Source organism: Stegodyphus dumicola, chromosome 11, assembly GCF_044657685.1.
Source record: "Stegodyphus dumicola isolate Sdum_Otavi_A_Nest chromosome 11, ASM4465768v1".
Classification (NCBI taxonomy): domain Eukaryota; kingdom Metazoa; phylum Arthropoda; class Arachnida; order Araneae; family Eresidae; genus Stegodyphus; species Stegodyphus dumicola.
This window is the reverse complement of record NC_140778.1, coordinates 69,178,524-69,194,491: the sequence shown is the minus strand read 5'-3', so window position 1 is coordinate 69,194,491 and position 15,968 is coordinate 69,178,524. Positions and strand designations below refer to the sequence as shown.

General features: G+C 34.8%; 1 protein-coding gene and 1 non-coding gene across 2 annotated transcripts in view; both read right to left on the bottom strand.

Annotated features, from left to right (window-relative positions):
- The window catches only part of LOC118190809 (cubilin-like), a 413,937-nt gene that overhangs the window by 322,970 nt on the left and 74,999 nt on the right, over positions 1 to 15,968 (bottom strand). The window contains exons 17-19 of the mRNA XM_085826303.1: positions 12,535 to 12,694; positions 4,859 to 5,040; positions 219 to 384 (exon numbers count right to left, since the gene is read on the bottom strand). Of these exons, the coding sequence (XP_085682429.1) occupies positions 219 to 384; positions 4,859 to 5,040; positions 12,535 to 12,694 (508 nt within the window). The remainder of the gene's footprint in view (positions 1 to 218; positions 385 to 4,858; positions 5,041 to 12,534; positions 12,695 to 15,968) is intronic.
- On the bottom strand, positions 10,836 to 10,908 carry TRNAK-CUU (transfer RNA lysine (anticodon CUU)). The gene has a single exon. It is a non-coding gene; the product is annotated as a tRNA-Lys (tRNA).

Below are 15,968 nucleotides of genomic sequence, written 5' to 3'. Positions count from 1 at the left end.
GAACAACAAGTTAAACAACACCTTAAGAGCCTAAGAATACTTTTTTTCCAGATTAAAATACACATGAATACAAATAAAAATATTAGAATAATAATAACTTAAAACACATGTTAGTAATTGAAATTCGCGACATAACACCTCTGAAGTTTGAACCTCAATACCAAATTTTATTTTTTAAACAGGGGAATATTAAGAGGTCAGTAATATTTACTACTTACCCATTTCCATGCCTTCGTAGACAATATAAAATCCGCGCAACGGTGGGCGTGGACTATTCGCTTTGAATTTCATCCACATAACGTTATATGAGGAAATGATGTCTTGCTTTTCATTACCACACAGATGAGCGAGACGAGGTGCATTTGACGAGTCTCCATCATGGATCTAATGAAATTAGATGCGTATGAAAAATGTGTTGTCATGCTAAATAATTCGGAACCAATTTCAACAATTTTGACTGCAGATTTAAGGGGAGTCATCACTTTTGCTCAACACAAAAATTGAGAGTTTTAGCTGATTTTCGAGTTTTAATAAGTCAAATTCTTCTGGTCATCCATATATGAAATTTTCAGTGTGTCATCTCTATACATAGATGATTATGTTTTTTGATTTATTTTACTTAATAGTGTATAAGTATTTGTTTTATAAAGGAAAAAATCTAACTGTATTTTCAGAAAATTTAAAATTTGTACTGAAGCACTGCGCGCAAACTGACAGTAATGCAAATTTAGTTACAGTAATAAATTTTTATAATTTTGTATTGAAATATTATTAGGTATGATTCTTCACCTATTTAAATTTTAAAATATATAAGAACATTAACACGATTACAATAAAATGTTAGAAAACAGAAAAAGCATTAATTGTTTTTAATTATATAAATACTTAAAAAATAATTTTTCAATGAAAACGGTAGGTGCATTTGTTTCAGCAATATCATCATGTAAGTACCCTGAAATTTTTAAATCAATAGCTATGATAGATTTTTTTTAAAGAGTGCGCGGAAGTATGAAAATCACCATTTTGAGAAAAATAGTTTTAAAGTTTAAAAATTGTTAATATATATTCTCTCAAATAATACTAAAACAGTTTAAAACTGCCCAGCCGCATGCACCATACTTTCTTGTTCTTCAGTAGCTGTTACTGCAACAAATTTGACCCTGCGAGCATCTATTGTAGACGTCTCTAACTTTATTTCGGCTGACTAAACACGACGTTGATCAGTGTCTGCTGTAAACATGATTGCGTTGTCACCAATTCGGTATCCAAGTTCATTCATAATATGCAATCGCGCAGCTTGATCATCGTTATAAATAACTGCCTCATTCACTGCTGTTTTAACAATATTATAACCACACCCGGAATTTTTAGGACACAATTTCCAAATCAAAGCATTCAACGATTCATATGAATTCTGTATATGTCCTCCTATCGCACGTTAAGATCTTTATATATATCTTTGGTAGCATCCATTACAGGTAGTGGAATTGAATTTTTATGTTTGTATGATTTCATATTTTCACTCGCACTCGCTCTTTGATATGTACATCACGAATCGTCCCCTGTTGGGCAAAAATTGTGAGTAGGTTCGCGTCGGTTGAACGTTTGTGGTAAAATATTGCCCACACTGCCTTTTGCATATCTTTTACAGAATTGCAATGTTTTCTAGTAGCATTTCCATAATAAATTGCCAATTGGGTTATATTATCATGCGTAAGGCGACCTTTTCCACTGGGAGTTTTATTGTCACTAAGTTTCTTCCCCTTCATTTCCAGCTTTCGCTTTCGTAATCGTCCATTCTTTTCTGAATTTGTCCGACACATTCAATTTTACCAATATACATGATGTTAACAGTAAAAATTAAAGCAATCTACGAGTGAACATTCGTAAAGCAGCTGCGTGTACTAATATAAACAAACGTCGGGTGAGGATTTAAATGCGCAAACTGGCAATATTTACCTCAATATCGTTTTCTTTATTTCATAATTTTTAAGGTTCTAATTCGAATATCTTAACGCTGTTTGTTTTAAGAGACTCAAAAATGTCTACTTCTAAAAATGTAAAAACATAAAATTTGATTTTTTTTGAATGTGTAAAGGTGATGACTCCCCTTAAATAAATGTAAAGACTGAGAGAAATGTATTCTACATCATAATATAACAAGTATTAACAATATTTAATGCGTTAAAAGAATTTTACATTTACGCATTTGGACGAGAATAAAAATCCTCATCTGATTCAGCATCTTAAAGACAATGATGAAAAGCAATGAAAGAATATTCCATTTTAAGGAAAAAATTGAAAATTTCTATACATAAAGATTGTGTACTAATTAGAGAAAAATAAATACTTGAAGTTTTGTTTTGTTTACCTCCTTAAATAAAAATTCGAAAGTAATTCCTCTGCTTATAACATTATTAAATAAACTAAATGAGAATGCATTACTCGAGATTAAATAATGCAATTCAACCACACGAAAAGAAACCTGGTTCTTCTAACCTGCAAGTCCGTATATATACGGTCTAGAATATTTTCGTCTTGCCTGTAAGAAAGTATATATACGTGCACATTGAAATATGTCCAAGCAATTATGCCTGTGTGTTAAAAGTATATAAATACAGATATAAAGTACGAGGGGCGTTAAATCAAGTACGGTGTCCTCCGAAAACAATGCAAGGCAAAAACTTCGTGGTAAAGCAAAAACAAAACATCGCAGTTCTAAAACATTGTGGTACAAAATATCGTGGCCGAAAATAATGAGGTTTTACGGTCTAGACCACGAAATATTCTCTGCAGAGTTCATTTTAAATCAGGTTTATAATTTTTTGGGGGTAAAAGAGTCCTTTATTCTGTCTTTATTTGCAGATGTCACGCAAAAATATCATTAAATTGCATTGGATAGCTGTCAAAATCGATATTTTCGTTGAAATATGATACCCGAAATTGTTCGCGATTACAATACTTCCTTTTTACTTCATACAAGGAAGTAAAAATGAATATTTTAGTATTTTAAGTATTTAAATGAATCATCATCCACCATTACGGTGTGGTGTTTTCATGTACTCTTTATTCAGAAACACAATTATAATAATAAAATATAGATATTTAAATCTTGAAAATCTGAACAATTAATGTACACGAATTCACTACTCCTTAATTGTTCACATTTTAACGTTTTAAACTATTACCCTTTGATAGGTCAATTTTAAGCATTCAAATATGAATACTATTTAAATTTTTACTTCTGAAAAAAATTTTAAAAAATTTTAACTGATAATTTATTAAAATTTCTCAAAAATATTTTTAAAAATTAATTTTTTTCAATTTGCATCTTACTTGTAAGATTTAAAGGTACTTTCAATCAATTTTTTAGAATTTTTCCACGATTCGATAATCTATTTCTTCCAATTTATACATTTTAACTTTTTATAAATTAAACCTTAAGCAGCTTTAGCGCTTGATTTTTAAATTGTTTTATCCCCTTTTAGAACTTCTTTCCTTAAAATGTTAATTTTCGTTGTAGTTACACAACCTCTTATTTTTCAGCGTGCAATGAAATAACGAGTCTTCGCACTCACTGAGGATCTCGCTATCTCATTGGCTGACGGCACACCGAACTGTGCGATGAAATGACGTTAAAAGAGGTGTCGCCATCTGTTATGAAACTAATCAACTAACTAACAGACAGACAGAAAAAGTAGACAGATGTCTTTTGTTGCACCCGCTAAGTCTTTCTGCACCGATGGGCGAAAAATCAAGCATAGGTGCTAAGGAAAGGTATATAGAAAGGGGGGTAATTTCAGAGGAGAGTAAAAAGGAACTTCGTATATTTTATACGAGTTCGAAAGGCCAGGAAGAAAAGATGGGACAAAATAAAGTAAAAAATAAAAGGCCCAAAAGTAATAAAATACAGAGTTTTTTATTTTAATATTAATAAACTTTTATTAAAAAAAGCATTTTATTTATTTATTAAGTTAATGGTTATAATTTATTATATGTGTACTATTTTATCAATTTGAAGCACACTGTATTAATATATGCTTTTAATTTAATTACATAGGAAATATAGATTAAAGGAGCAAAAACTACAAATCTATACATTCATTGAGGCCCAAGATCGTGTTTTTTCCCTCTCAAGAAATTCCTCAAAGGGGCCCCAATGGGTAGCGCTAACAGACTACACTACTGATAAGGATAGCGTCCCTACGAGATGGTAACAAAAAAAAAAAAAAAAAAAAAAAAAAAAAAAAAAAGGAACCACATGATTTAAAGCAATTATTAAGTATTCAATGCCAGAACATATTAAAATGAGCATAATAATAATGATCATAATAAATAAATGAATTTAAAGGTACTTTAGTGACAGATATTTGATTTGGCTTAGAGAAAAGAAGTTCTACTTATCTGAATGTTCCGTCTTGGTATTGTTAAAGATTACAAGGAAGATAATACCTTTAGGTGCAGGAAATCTTTCGGTTTAGAGAACGAGACAATGTAGAGGATATTCGCGAAACTTTTTCTTAAATAGATGAGCATTTTCTGAAAAAACTGTTTGAAAATTTAGGAGCTCTTCTAAGATCCTTCCTCCATCGTACGTGATCACAGCGCCACCCCAAGACTAACTAACGAAATTTGGTGGATTGCCAGTTGCGACATTACCACGGTTAATTAAATTAAGTAAGGTATTAGTATAAATTTTAAACCTAAAGTTTCGTTTTCTAAATCATGTTTCTGAGTTCGAAATGTGCTTTCAGTTCTTTACTTTCTCAAGCAATGCGTCGATTCCTCAACGAGTAGTATGTTAGTCACAAAATAAAAAGATAACTTAAAAAGAAGATGTTTAAATCAGGTCACATACGTCTAAATAATCAGATTCGCATTTCCAGCTCCATCTAATAAACATGCTATGAAATGTGACATTGACGACGTATCCTGGTGGCAAGCGAATCTCATAGATGCAAAGACAGCGTTCGGGGTACGTTTCGGGGTAGTTAGGCGAGGATAACACTCCTGTCAGATCAGTATATATTCCACCGCAAACTGGAAGAAAAGAAAATATTTAACGGTCATGAAACGTTAAAAATCTTAAAAACCTAGAAGTGTTTAGGGTTAGAAAATATTAAACTTTAAATTCATTCAGAAATTAGCCACAAGATATCATTTTCATAAAGAAATCATATCATCTCATAAAGAAATACACCCCTGCTCAAAAAGAATAAAAAAGAAACAAAGGCAAAACACAGAATAAAATAAAAACTATTCGATGAATATACATGAAATTGATCTAAGAGGTTGGTGATGCCTTACTACAAAGCCAACAATAAAGCAGAGACGTACAACCACATCTATTACGACCATTACATTACGAAAGACCAAATGCGTGGGAAGAAACATCACGCCTAATAACGGATAGCGTAATGGCAAACCGCACATTGAGTTGACCAATGTTAAACGAATTTCGCTTACTGCGCATGCCCAGAATAGAATTTCGTGTAATTACAACGTCGCTGCAGTTATAAAAGAAGATAAATACGGTATATGGTTAATATTGTGTTATCTGGGCGTAAACAGTTTGGGTTTTTAAGACTTGATAGGTTGTAAGTTGCTTCATTACATACAGTTTAACTGCGGATTGTAAACTACGTAAATTTTAGTTTAAGATGGATTACAGAACAGGAAAAATTACAAGATAAATTAGCTGAATGCTTATTGGTTATACTTCTGAAGAATAAAAGCAACTGAGTATTTACCATATGTTCCATTCCTGTGTACTTTAACAAATTAAGGAATAAATCCAGTTTAAATTACTGAATTAAAGTCAAATAACTGATATTAAATGTAATGTTTAGAAAGAAAATAAAGCAAAATGAAATGAAACAGAAGCACATGCAATAAGCACACAATTCCGTAGTATTTCAACTGTAAACGGTAAAACCAACATGACTTAAAAGGCTTGTGTAGGGTTGCCTATATGCCTTAGTCGCCAGTATTTCCTCCCAAGCCAACGATACACCATTGAGCATGCGCAGTAAGCGAAATTCTTTAACGCTGATCAACTCAATGTGCGGTTTGCCATTACGCTAACGGGTATGATAACCTTGAGCTGAAATGGATGCTTAACAACGGCAAGGCAAGCTGGCAGGGGTGTCACCGATCGTTTGTTGTGTCAGTACCGCCTATGCCTGTAACAATGAATGTCGGAGCTCTTGGAGGGTGCCTTGTGATACACTGGGTCCTACTATTGTTCCTCCCAACATATCCTACACACGCTCTATAGCAGGGATAGCGAACCTATGGCACGCGTGCCATGTTCGGCACGCAGAGACTCATCAGCCGACACGCGACTAAAATATGCCGATGACTGAAGCTGAATTTTAATACTTTCGTTGTTAAATAGATTCCAGTTTTCAGATCTAAGCAAACTGAGGTAGCGTATGAATAATTCTAATTTAATATCTTAACAGAATGTACAAATATAATGTAAAAGCATGCGATTTGATAATATAGCAAAACACGAAAGTTTAGTAGGGAAACCAAGCTTCTTCACATACGGCTCAGCCAAAATAAGCCCAATAAAGCCAGTTTAGGAAAGAGATATCTGGGTTAACGATTACTGCTGTCCCGGTCTTGAACAATCTTTAATACCAATCACAAGATTGTTGCCGAACTTGATGAATCTGAACGGAAGTTGTTTATTGAAGGAAAATTGAGGAATTATAATTACCAGAAAATTGGTTTTTGAAATTATCTTTCTGAAACAAACCGTCTAACAACGGCCAGTCTTAAATTTCACTGTGCCTTGCAAAACATGGTAAACCTCTCTCCAATCGGGATTTAATCAAAGAGGTTTTGGGCACGCCCTTCCCCCAAAAAAGAGGTTTTGGGCACGCGGCCCCCAAAAGGTTCGCCAATACTGCTGTATAGTATTCAGCTCCGGTGATCTAGTAGGCCATGGTAGATGTGGAATGGTTTCACTCTCTAAATAACTTGAGCTCACTCTCGAGCTCTATTCGGGCAGGCGTTATTGTCCGCGCGTCATATTACATACATATCGCGTCAGTGCCCATTGCAGCGATAAAAGAAAGCAAAAGAGGTCGCAGAATTTCATTGGGATATCAGATGGCTGTGACGGAACCACCAGGAATCACACAGAGGTCGGCGTGGCCGTTCGTTGCTATCCCAATCCATACAAATAAGACTTCTGCCTTGTAATGGTCACTTTCGACAATCTTTGGCGCCCGATAGCGTGTTCCTGGTTCTCGCCATATCATTTTCGTTCGGGAATCGTTCTAGATGTTAAATAAAGACTTATTTGCAAAGCGTACGTGGCTCTGCTGCCTTAATGTCCAACTTCGATGCTTATGAGACCAACCAAACGGCGCTCTGACATGCGGGTAACCGCCGAAAAGTCGCGGCGGACGAAAACGTTGCGGAGAAAGCAACGCAAAGCGAAAACGTCGTGGTATAAAACACCGTGAGAGAAAAGAAAGCAAAAAGAAAATATCGCAGTTCTAAAACAATGTGGTACAAAATATCGTCATCAAAAAAGGGGTTTAAGAACTTCGCAGTGTAAAAGCATCATCGTCGAAAATATCGTTGTAAAAAATAAAGTGCCTACAAATCATCGCATGAGGATAATATAGCACACATGCGGTTTTCAGGTTTTAAAAGTTGTAAATGCATTTTTGCATAATGATTTGGGAGCGCAGGAGTTGAAAATAAGTAGAGCATTAATGGAACTTATTGTTAGAATTTTAAATTTACATAGTTAATTAACAAAGGTTATTAATAAATGAATATTTCTTATAAAGTTTTACTCGTAATTTTTCATGAAAAATATAGCCTAAAAATATTTAGAAAAAGGAATATAAATAACTGCATGAGGTTACCTGTATAAAAAGAGGTTACCTCTATATTACCTCTCTTAATTATCGTATTACTTTCTTTCACATTTGTCAATCTGATATTGTTTTCGTGAAAATCATATCTTGTTTTGTTTCCGTTTAAAGTGTCGTGAACATTTGTTGCGCTTCTAAATCTTTCTGCGAATATGTATTTACAACTTTTAAAACCTAAAAAACGCATGTGTGCGATGTTTTCGTCATGCGATGATTTGTAGGTGCTTTACTTTTTCCTTGATATTTTCGACTACGATGTTTTTAAACTGCGAAGTTTTTGAACCGCTTTATTTTCGATGACGACACTTTGTACCACGATGTTTTAGAAATGTGATGTTTTCTCTTTGCTTTCTTTTCTCTCACGATGTTTTGCACACGACGTTTTCGCCTTGCGTTGTTTTCGTCCGCGATGTTTTCGGCTGTACCCGACATACGATTGGTACATAAAAAAGAACACAAGCCACAAGTCTTCGGCTGTAGTTTACACCTTCATGCAGTCGATGCGACACAGTTGGATAAATATGGATCTTACTATATACTGCAGATACATGACATCAGCTCTCGAGCTGTTAGTGATCTACGGTGTCTTGCACATAGCTACAAGAATCGATCGTCTGCCGTTGTGGCAGTCCTCCATCGTCCAGACCCACGTCTTTTAAAGGGATTTTGATCCTTTAGGTCACGATTCTACAGCCTATTGATGATACGTCTGCTTATCTTGCTTTCTCTCAGCAGTGAATTGTTTTGCACAAGCTAGTATCATCTCGATAGCCCTCCGACGCATTCATCCCATCGTGCAAATGGTACCTTTGGCTCATGCTTTCCGCTTTGGCTATCTCGGATTACACGTAACTATCGCTGCTTGCGAACTGACCCATAGGTCTAGCATGTCCCTTTTAATGTAATTGCGGGATTGCGTTTCAAGCTAATTTTGGTTTCCTACTCGCATTCGAAACTACACAAGGGAATATTGTCAACAGGAAAGGGAAAAAAGTCAAAGTTTGTCTTCAGTCGGGGAAACTATTCGAAATATACATATCAAAGGGAAAAACAGAATGTTTGTAATGTTGCAAAGGTTAAAAGGTATTTCTCCCGCTTTCTTAGCGTGCCTTCGTGGTGTAGTGGTCCGCACACTGGGCGCGTATTCCAGAGGTCTATGGTTCAATTCCCGGCGAAAGCGTTGCTCATTTTTTAATCTCTCCTGTTTAAAAAAATGTACCTAATGTCTCTATAGTGGCTCCCGAACTAAAAGGATGGTGGATGATGATTCTCCACATCCAGGATTTGGCGATTGGATCCCCTAAATCCCTAGTCGCCCTTTAAAAGGGGGTATATAATATATTTCTCCCGCCTTGTTAGCGTAGTGTAGTAGTTCGCCTTCGTCTGCACGCTGGGCGCGTATTCCAGAGGTCCGTGGTTCGATTCCCGGCGGAAGCGTTGCTCATTTTTAAGTCTTCTGCTTTCAGAAAACCTAATGCCTCTACAAGGTAAGAGCTTTAATGTTAAAAGAAAACCCACTAAATCAAAGGACTGTTGAAAAATCATTAAAATGTTAAAAAGTGATTAAGGCTGATTTGAATCTTGAAAAGACCAAAAACCATAATGTGCATCGTCTTCCTTCATGGCATTTGGATGAACGCAAAACGCGCTGCACAATTCTTTATGAGAAACATCTATCTGGACAAAAATAAAAAAATATTGTAGATAACAATACTGTAGATAACAATACTGTAGATAATAAAACAACAGATGAATCCTCGGTGTGTTTAAAGGACTGCAATTAAAAGATATCGATTTCTTATCTTGAAAGGGAAGAAATAAATACTAAAACATGGATCAAGGAATCTAAAAGCTTTTCAAATTGATTTATACTGCTGCTGGTTTCTTCATTTTAACGCAAATTAAAAATAAAAAGATTGGAGAAAATATTGTCAGATCAACTCCACATATCATCACGAACGCATTTCTTATTCAGTTTTCAAATATGAAAGACCACCTCTTTACCCACAGTGCCACCAACCAGTAGAACTGCATCAGGACAAAACAAGCAGCAGTAGTTCAAAATTCACTGTTAATTTCTTGGAAAAAATGGAAGAAGAAAAACAAGTATCAAGGCCACTCATATCCTTTCTAAATCTCCTGATGGATTTTAGTCTGGATGGATTAGTAACCCATGGATTAGTATTTTAAGAAGCGGTTTATCCAAACAATCGGCCTGCAACCCTCCTTGAACTTTTGAAAAGCTGTCCAAGAGGAATAGGATAAAATACCTCTTCCGCTAGTGCCAAAGGTATCGGTATTAACGGTATCTTTGTACTATGCTTGGAAATTACGGTGTAAAAGGATAGTGAAGAATAACAGTTATCAAACAGAACATTTAAACCACGAAATTTTTAGGTAATTGTATTTGCGTATATGCAATGAAAATCGTCGAAAATCCTCTATATATACTGCATTTAAGTGGCTTGTTCCTTCCAAAGCTTTGAGATAAAAAGGGTACTAGATTTTTCATATGAATATTCTAGGAATTTAAATAGAAAAAAATGTGCATTGAGGTTTTGAATCTCGAGTAGTTTTCAAAAGGGCGAAACTCCAATATCTCAGCTTCAATAAATATTCTACTCAAATCATTAGTAATCGTCCATTAACTTGTACAGACATTTGGTTATTTCGAAGCAGAAAAGATGAAAATATTAGAAATGCCTACGCCGGGACTCGAACCACGGACCTCCCGAGCATGCTAATTATTAAACCACCAAGGCATGATAAGAAATCGGGAGAAATACCTTATATACTCCCTCTTTTAACGGGCGACTGAGGATTAGGAGACTCATTCGCCAAATCCCGGTGGAGAATCATCATCCACCACCTTTTTTAATTCGGGCGACACTGTAGAGACATCAGGATATTTCGAAGCCGAGATGAAAAAAAGAGCAGTGCCTTCGCCAGGACTCGAACCATGGACCTCTCGAATAAGCGCCGAGCGTGATGACCACTACACCACGAAGGCATGCTAGGAAGGCGGAAGAAATGCTTTACAACCTGAAATCATGCGTTCTGTATAAAAACTAGATTGCTTGATAAAACATTATTTGATCAAAGAGATTATTTCACTGAAGAATGCAAGCTTACTTTGTAGCAACATTAGGTTAATTGGAAGCAGAAAAGATGAAAAATATGCAACCGCCTTCGCCGGAAATCGAACCACGGACCTCTGGAATACCGGCCCAGCATGCTACCGTTACACCACGAAGGCACGCTAGGGAAGTGGGAGAAACATCTTATATACTCCCCTTTTTAAAGGGCGACTAGGGTTTTAGGGAACCTAGTCGCCAAATCCTGGGTGAGGAGAATCATCATCCACAACCCTTTTAGTTCGGGCGCCACTTGTAGAGTTAACTGGAAGCAGAAAAGATGAAAAATATGCAACCGCCTTCGCCGGGAATCGACCTTCGTCGGGACCTCTGGAATACCGACCCAGCCCGCTACCGTTACACCACAAAGGCACGCTAGGGAAGTGAGAGAAATACCTTATAACTTAATTAACGAGATTATCTGACTTTAGAATGCAGCATTATTTGATTAGCAAGATTATTCGATTAAAGACTGCAAGATTACTTGATTAAAGAGATTATTTCCTTCAATAATACAAGATTATTTGACTCAAGAATGCAAGATTACTTGATTAACTATATTATTTTATTCGAGAATGCAAGATTACATGATCAACGAGAATATTTTACTAAAGAATACAAGATTACTCGATTAATGAGATTATTTTATTCAAGAACGCAAGCTTACTTGATTAACGAGATTATTTAATTCAAGAACGCAAGATTACTTGATTAACGAGATTATTTTATTCAAGAACGCAAGATTACTTGATTAATGAGATTATTTTATTCAAGAACGCAAGCTTACTTGATTAACGAGATTATTTTATTCAAGAACGCAAGATTACTTGATTAACGAGATTATTTTATTCAAGAACGCAAGATTACTTGATTAATGAGATTATTTTATTCAAGAACGCAAGATTACTTGATTAACGAGATTATTTTATTCCAGAACGCAAGATTATTTGATTAACGAGATTATTTTATTCGAGAACGCAAGATTACTTGATTAACGAGATTATTTTTTATTCAAGAATGCAAGATTACATGATTAACGAGATTATTTTACTGAAGAATGCAAGATTACTTGATTAACGAGATTATTTTACTCAAAAAAGCAAGATTACTTGATTAACGAGATTATTTTATTCAAGAACGCAAGATTACTTGATTAACGAGATTATTTTATTCGAGAACGCAAGATTACTTGATTAACGAGATTATTTTATTCAAGAACGCAAGATTACTTGATTTTTATGTTTCACTGAACGTCTGATTTTAGCTTGTATGAATTAGGAGCATCAAATGTTAAATTCCTAAAACACTCAGATTATTTGTTTATAGAACACGAGATATTGTATTAAAAATCTAGAATTTCCTCTTCTTGATCCAAGAGAATTTTGGACTGTAAATATCTCGGATACTCTAAAGATATCTATACTTAAGGGCTTAGTAAAAATCAAAGATACCTATAATGAAATTTCTCGAATTGAATTGTATTTCCAAAAATTAAAGCTTACTTGTTTCGTATTTAACTTTGAATCCAGTACGACCATTATTTGCGTCACTACTTTGAAACTTAATGTAAAGATTGTTACTATTTGCCAGGATTTTACTTGGAAGGGTTGAAGCACAAAAACGACCCAAAACAGGAGCTGCGTCACTATTTCCATCATAAACCTAAATAATAAAAAATCAAACTCAATTAAACAAGTTGTGTTAATTCACCTGCTTAGCAATTTCAGAATGGAAAAAAAGGCTATTGAAACACTAATAATTATAAATATATTGTAACATTTAACGTAAATTACTAACACATCTTTAAAGTTATTTAGGTCAGAAAGGTATCATTTCGACTGGCGGGTAAAGCAAAGAGAGACAAAACATTTCTCCAATAAAATGCATAAAACAACTTTCCATCAAATATTTTGCGACATGTGGCCTCTATTGATAACAACTCTGTTAGGCATTTAGCTTAATGTTTTCTTTTGAACAACTCTTACACCTGATAGTTCGATTTACAATTTTTTAAACCTTATGATGTCAAGAAAGAGCTAAATGTTCGAAAGAAATTTTTATTTAAATTTTGAGCTTTGATAATTTTTCCGACAAGCAGTGGGTGTTGGGTTACGTGATACTTCAGCCTATGCGCGCGCATAACGATTGGAGCTGATTACGTAAGTTTTGCCGCGCGCTCAACGATTTATGATGTAATCAGTGTTCTATTTTTAGCTTAGTTTTTTATGAATGCCTTAGGAAATGGATGCGTAGTTTTGATCTCTTGTAACAACCTCTCTTTTATAACTTGCGTACAGATTTTTTCGACAGATTACTTCTAGTTTCTAGAAGTTTTAAAATGATAAACCTGTGCGTATTTTTTGGATGTACCTGAATGAAGAACTCGGTGATTCAGGCAAGTGCTATTTTGCTTACCTACTGTTGGAATGCTTTACACATTGATTAATATTGTCTATTGAACTGATGCAATATTAATTTGGCATCCCTGCCGGGATGAAAGCGAAATGATGAATTAATGAATTTATGTATTTTGAATTTGAAAGGCACTTATTGAATTCTTTAAGGTTTTATAAGTTATATGTTTGATTCAGTAAACATGTCAGTAGACATTATTAAACTTAAGAAAAAGAGAGGTGGTTTGAGAACATCCATTACCAGAATTCTTAAGAAAATTTAATTTGAACTAGGTAAGTCTTCTGTTGATATAAATTTGTTAGAAGAAGACTTAGAACTCTTGAACGATAAATTTGAAACCCTTCAGATAGCTGATTCTGAAATCGAAAGTACTTTGAAACCAGAAGAATTTGACGAAGAGATTCAAACTACAGAAGAATATCGCAAAAGAATTCTGCTGTGGAATTTAGAGAGAAAAAACGGATTCACTTGTCAAAGCAAAACTCTTCTGTTATTGATACAAATCTATCTAATTCTCAAACAGTTAACGATTCATCGAAACGGAAGTTTAAACTTTCTAAAAGAGAATATAAGTTGTTCAGCGGTGATATCAAAGAATGGTTGTCATTTTGGGCACAATTTAAGAAGATACACAACGATAATGAAATCGCGAAGGAGGATAAATATCAGTATTTATTACAAGCTACATTAAAGGGTTCAAGAGCGCGAGAACTTGTTGAATCATTTCTGGCCACAGCTGATAATTATGAAAACGTAATACAATGTTTAAAGGCGAGATTTGGCCGAACTGACATGTTAATCGAAGTGTATATTAGAGAAGTTCTTTCATTGATGATGAATAACGCAAATCGGTAAAGGCCCTAAAATGCCTCTTTTTAAACTTTACGATAAGATTGAAACTTATTTAAGGTCTTTAAATATTTTAGCGCAAATTATTCTTGAATATTGTATCCGTTGATTGAATCTTGTTTGCCTGTCGACATATTGAGAGTTTGGGAAAGAAATTTGAATTCCATGTCCCTAACATCTCTAAGAAACTGTTGATAAGTTAGATAACCTGATGAAATTTTTATGTCACGAGATTGAAAGCGAAGAGAAAGTGAGTACGGACCGAATTTAACTGTGAAACCGAAATCGAAAGCAAAAATTTCAACCTCGTCAGCACGACGGGAAAGATTTACTTCGATAGCTGCAGAGTTGTGCAACTCTTCGGATGTTAAAAAGGAAACTTGTGTATTTTGTAACAAAGCACATATGAGTAGCCAGTGTAAGTATACTGATAATTTGCCTTGTGAAGAGAAAAAGTAAATGTTATTAAAAAAGGGCGCATGTTTCAGATGTTTAGCAGTAAGAAAGCATATTTCTCGATTTTGTAAAATAAAAGTACCACCGTGTGAGATTTGCGGTAAGGGTCATTTTAAATTAATGTATACTGAAAAATGTAATCCCGAAAATTCGAACCGATCGCTCCAGGTTGACAAGAAACAAATCAAAAGTAAGGTTTCCGCTCTATCTAACAAAACAGCTACTCGTAAAGTTCTCTTGCAAACACTTATTGTTCGTCTTAGGAATAAAAATAAAACGAAATGCATAAGGGTACTAATTGACTCAGGTAGCAGTAAATCTTACTTGTCAAATTTTACAATAATGGAAATGGAATATGAAAGTATTGGTTGAGAAATTTTAAGACATAGTTTGTTCAGCGGTATAAAAACTACGGAAACACATAAGAGATATTTGATTCGCCTTAGTTACTTTTCGGATAATTATCGAAGTAATTTCGAGGTGTTCAATCAAGAAAAAAATTGTTCCGAAGTTCCAAAAATACCTCGTGGTAAATTTATGATTGAAATTAAGAAATATAAAATTTTCCTGTCTGATTTGAATGATAAAGTAGATATATTGTATCAATTCTCTCCTGACGAGATTCATGGACTCGTACGGGCTGATGTTGCAGGTAAACTGTATACCGGAAACATAAAACAGTTAGACTCAGGTCTAGTCTTGATGGAAACGCGGCTTGGATGGACACTAATGGGTAAGACTGATACGATCGAAACTTCAGATAGCACGAATAGCGTCATGTCGCTACATGTAAACGATACAAAAATTTCAGACTTATGGTGACTTGATACACTTGGGATTTTGGACCCTGGAGAGAAGGGAAGTCGACAAGAGCTTGAGATGGCAGCTGAAGAACATTTTAACCGAAGTATAAAATTAGATGTCGATGGAAGGTACGTTGTAAGTCTCCCGTGGATACAAGGCCATCCTCCTTTGCCCTCTTGCAAAAATGTTGCAGAACGAAGGCTAAAGGGCTGCGTTGAATCACTGAAGAGGAATGGAAACTTAGAAGCATACGAAGAAGTACTTAGAGAGTGGCTTCAAGAAGGCGTTATTGAAGAAGTTAAGAATTCCTGTAACGAAGAAAGTGAACACTTCTTACCTCAAAGGACAGTAGTGAAAGAAAATTCCACTACAAGAGGGAGATGGGTTTTTGATGGATCAGCCAGAGAAAAGA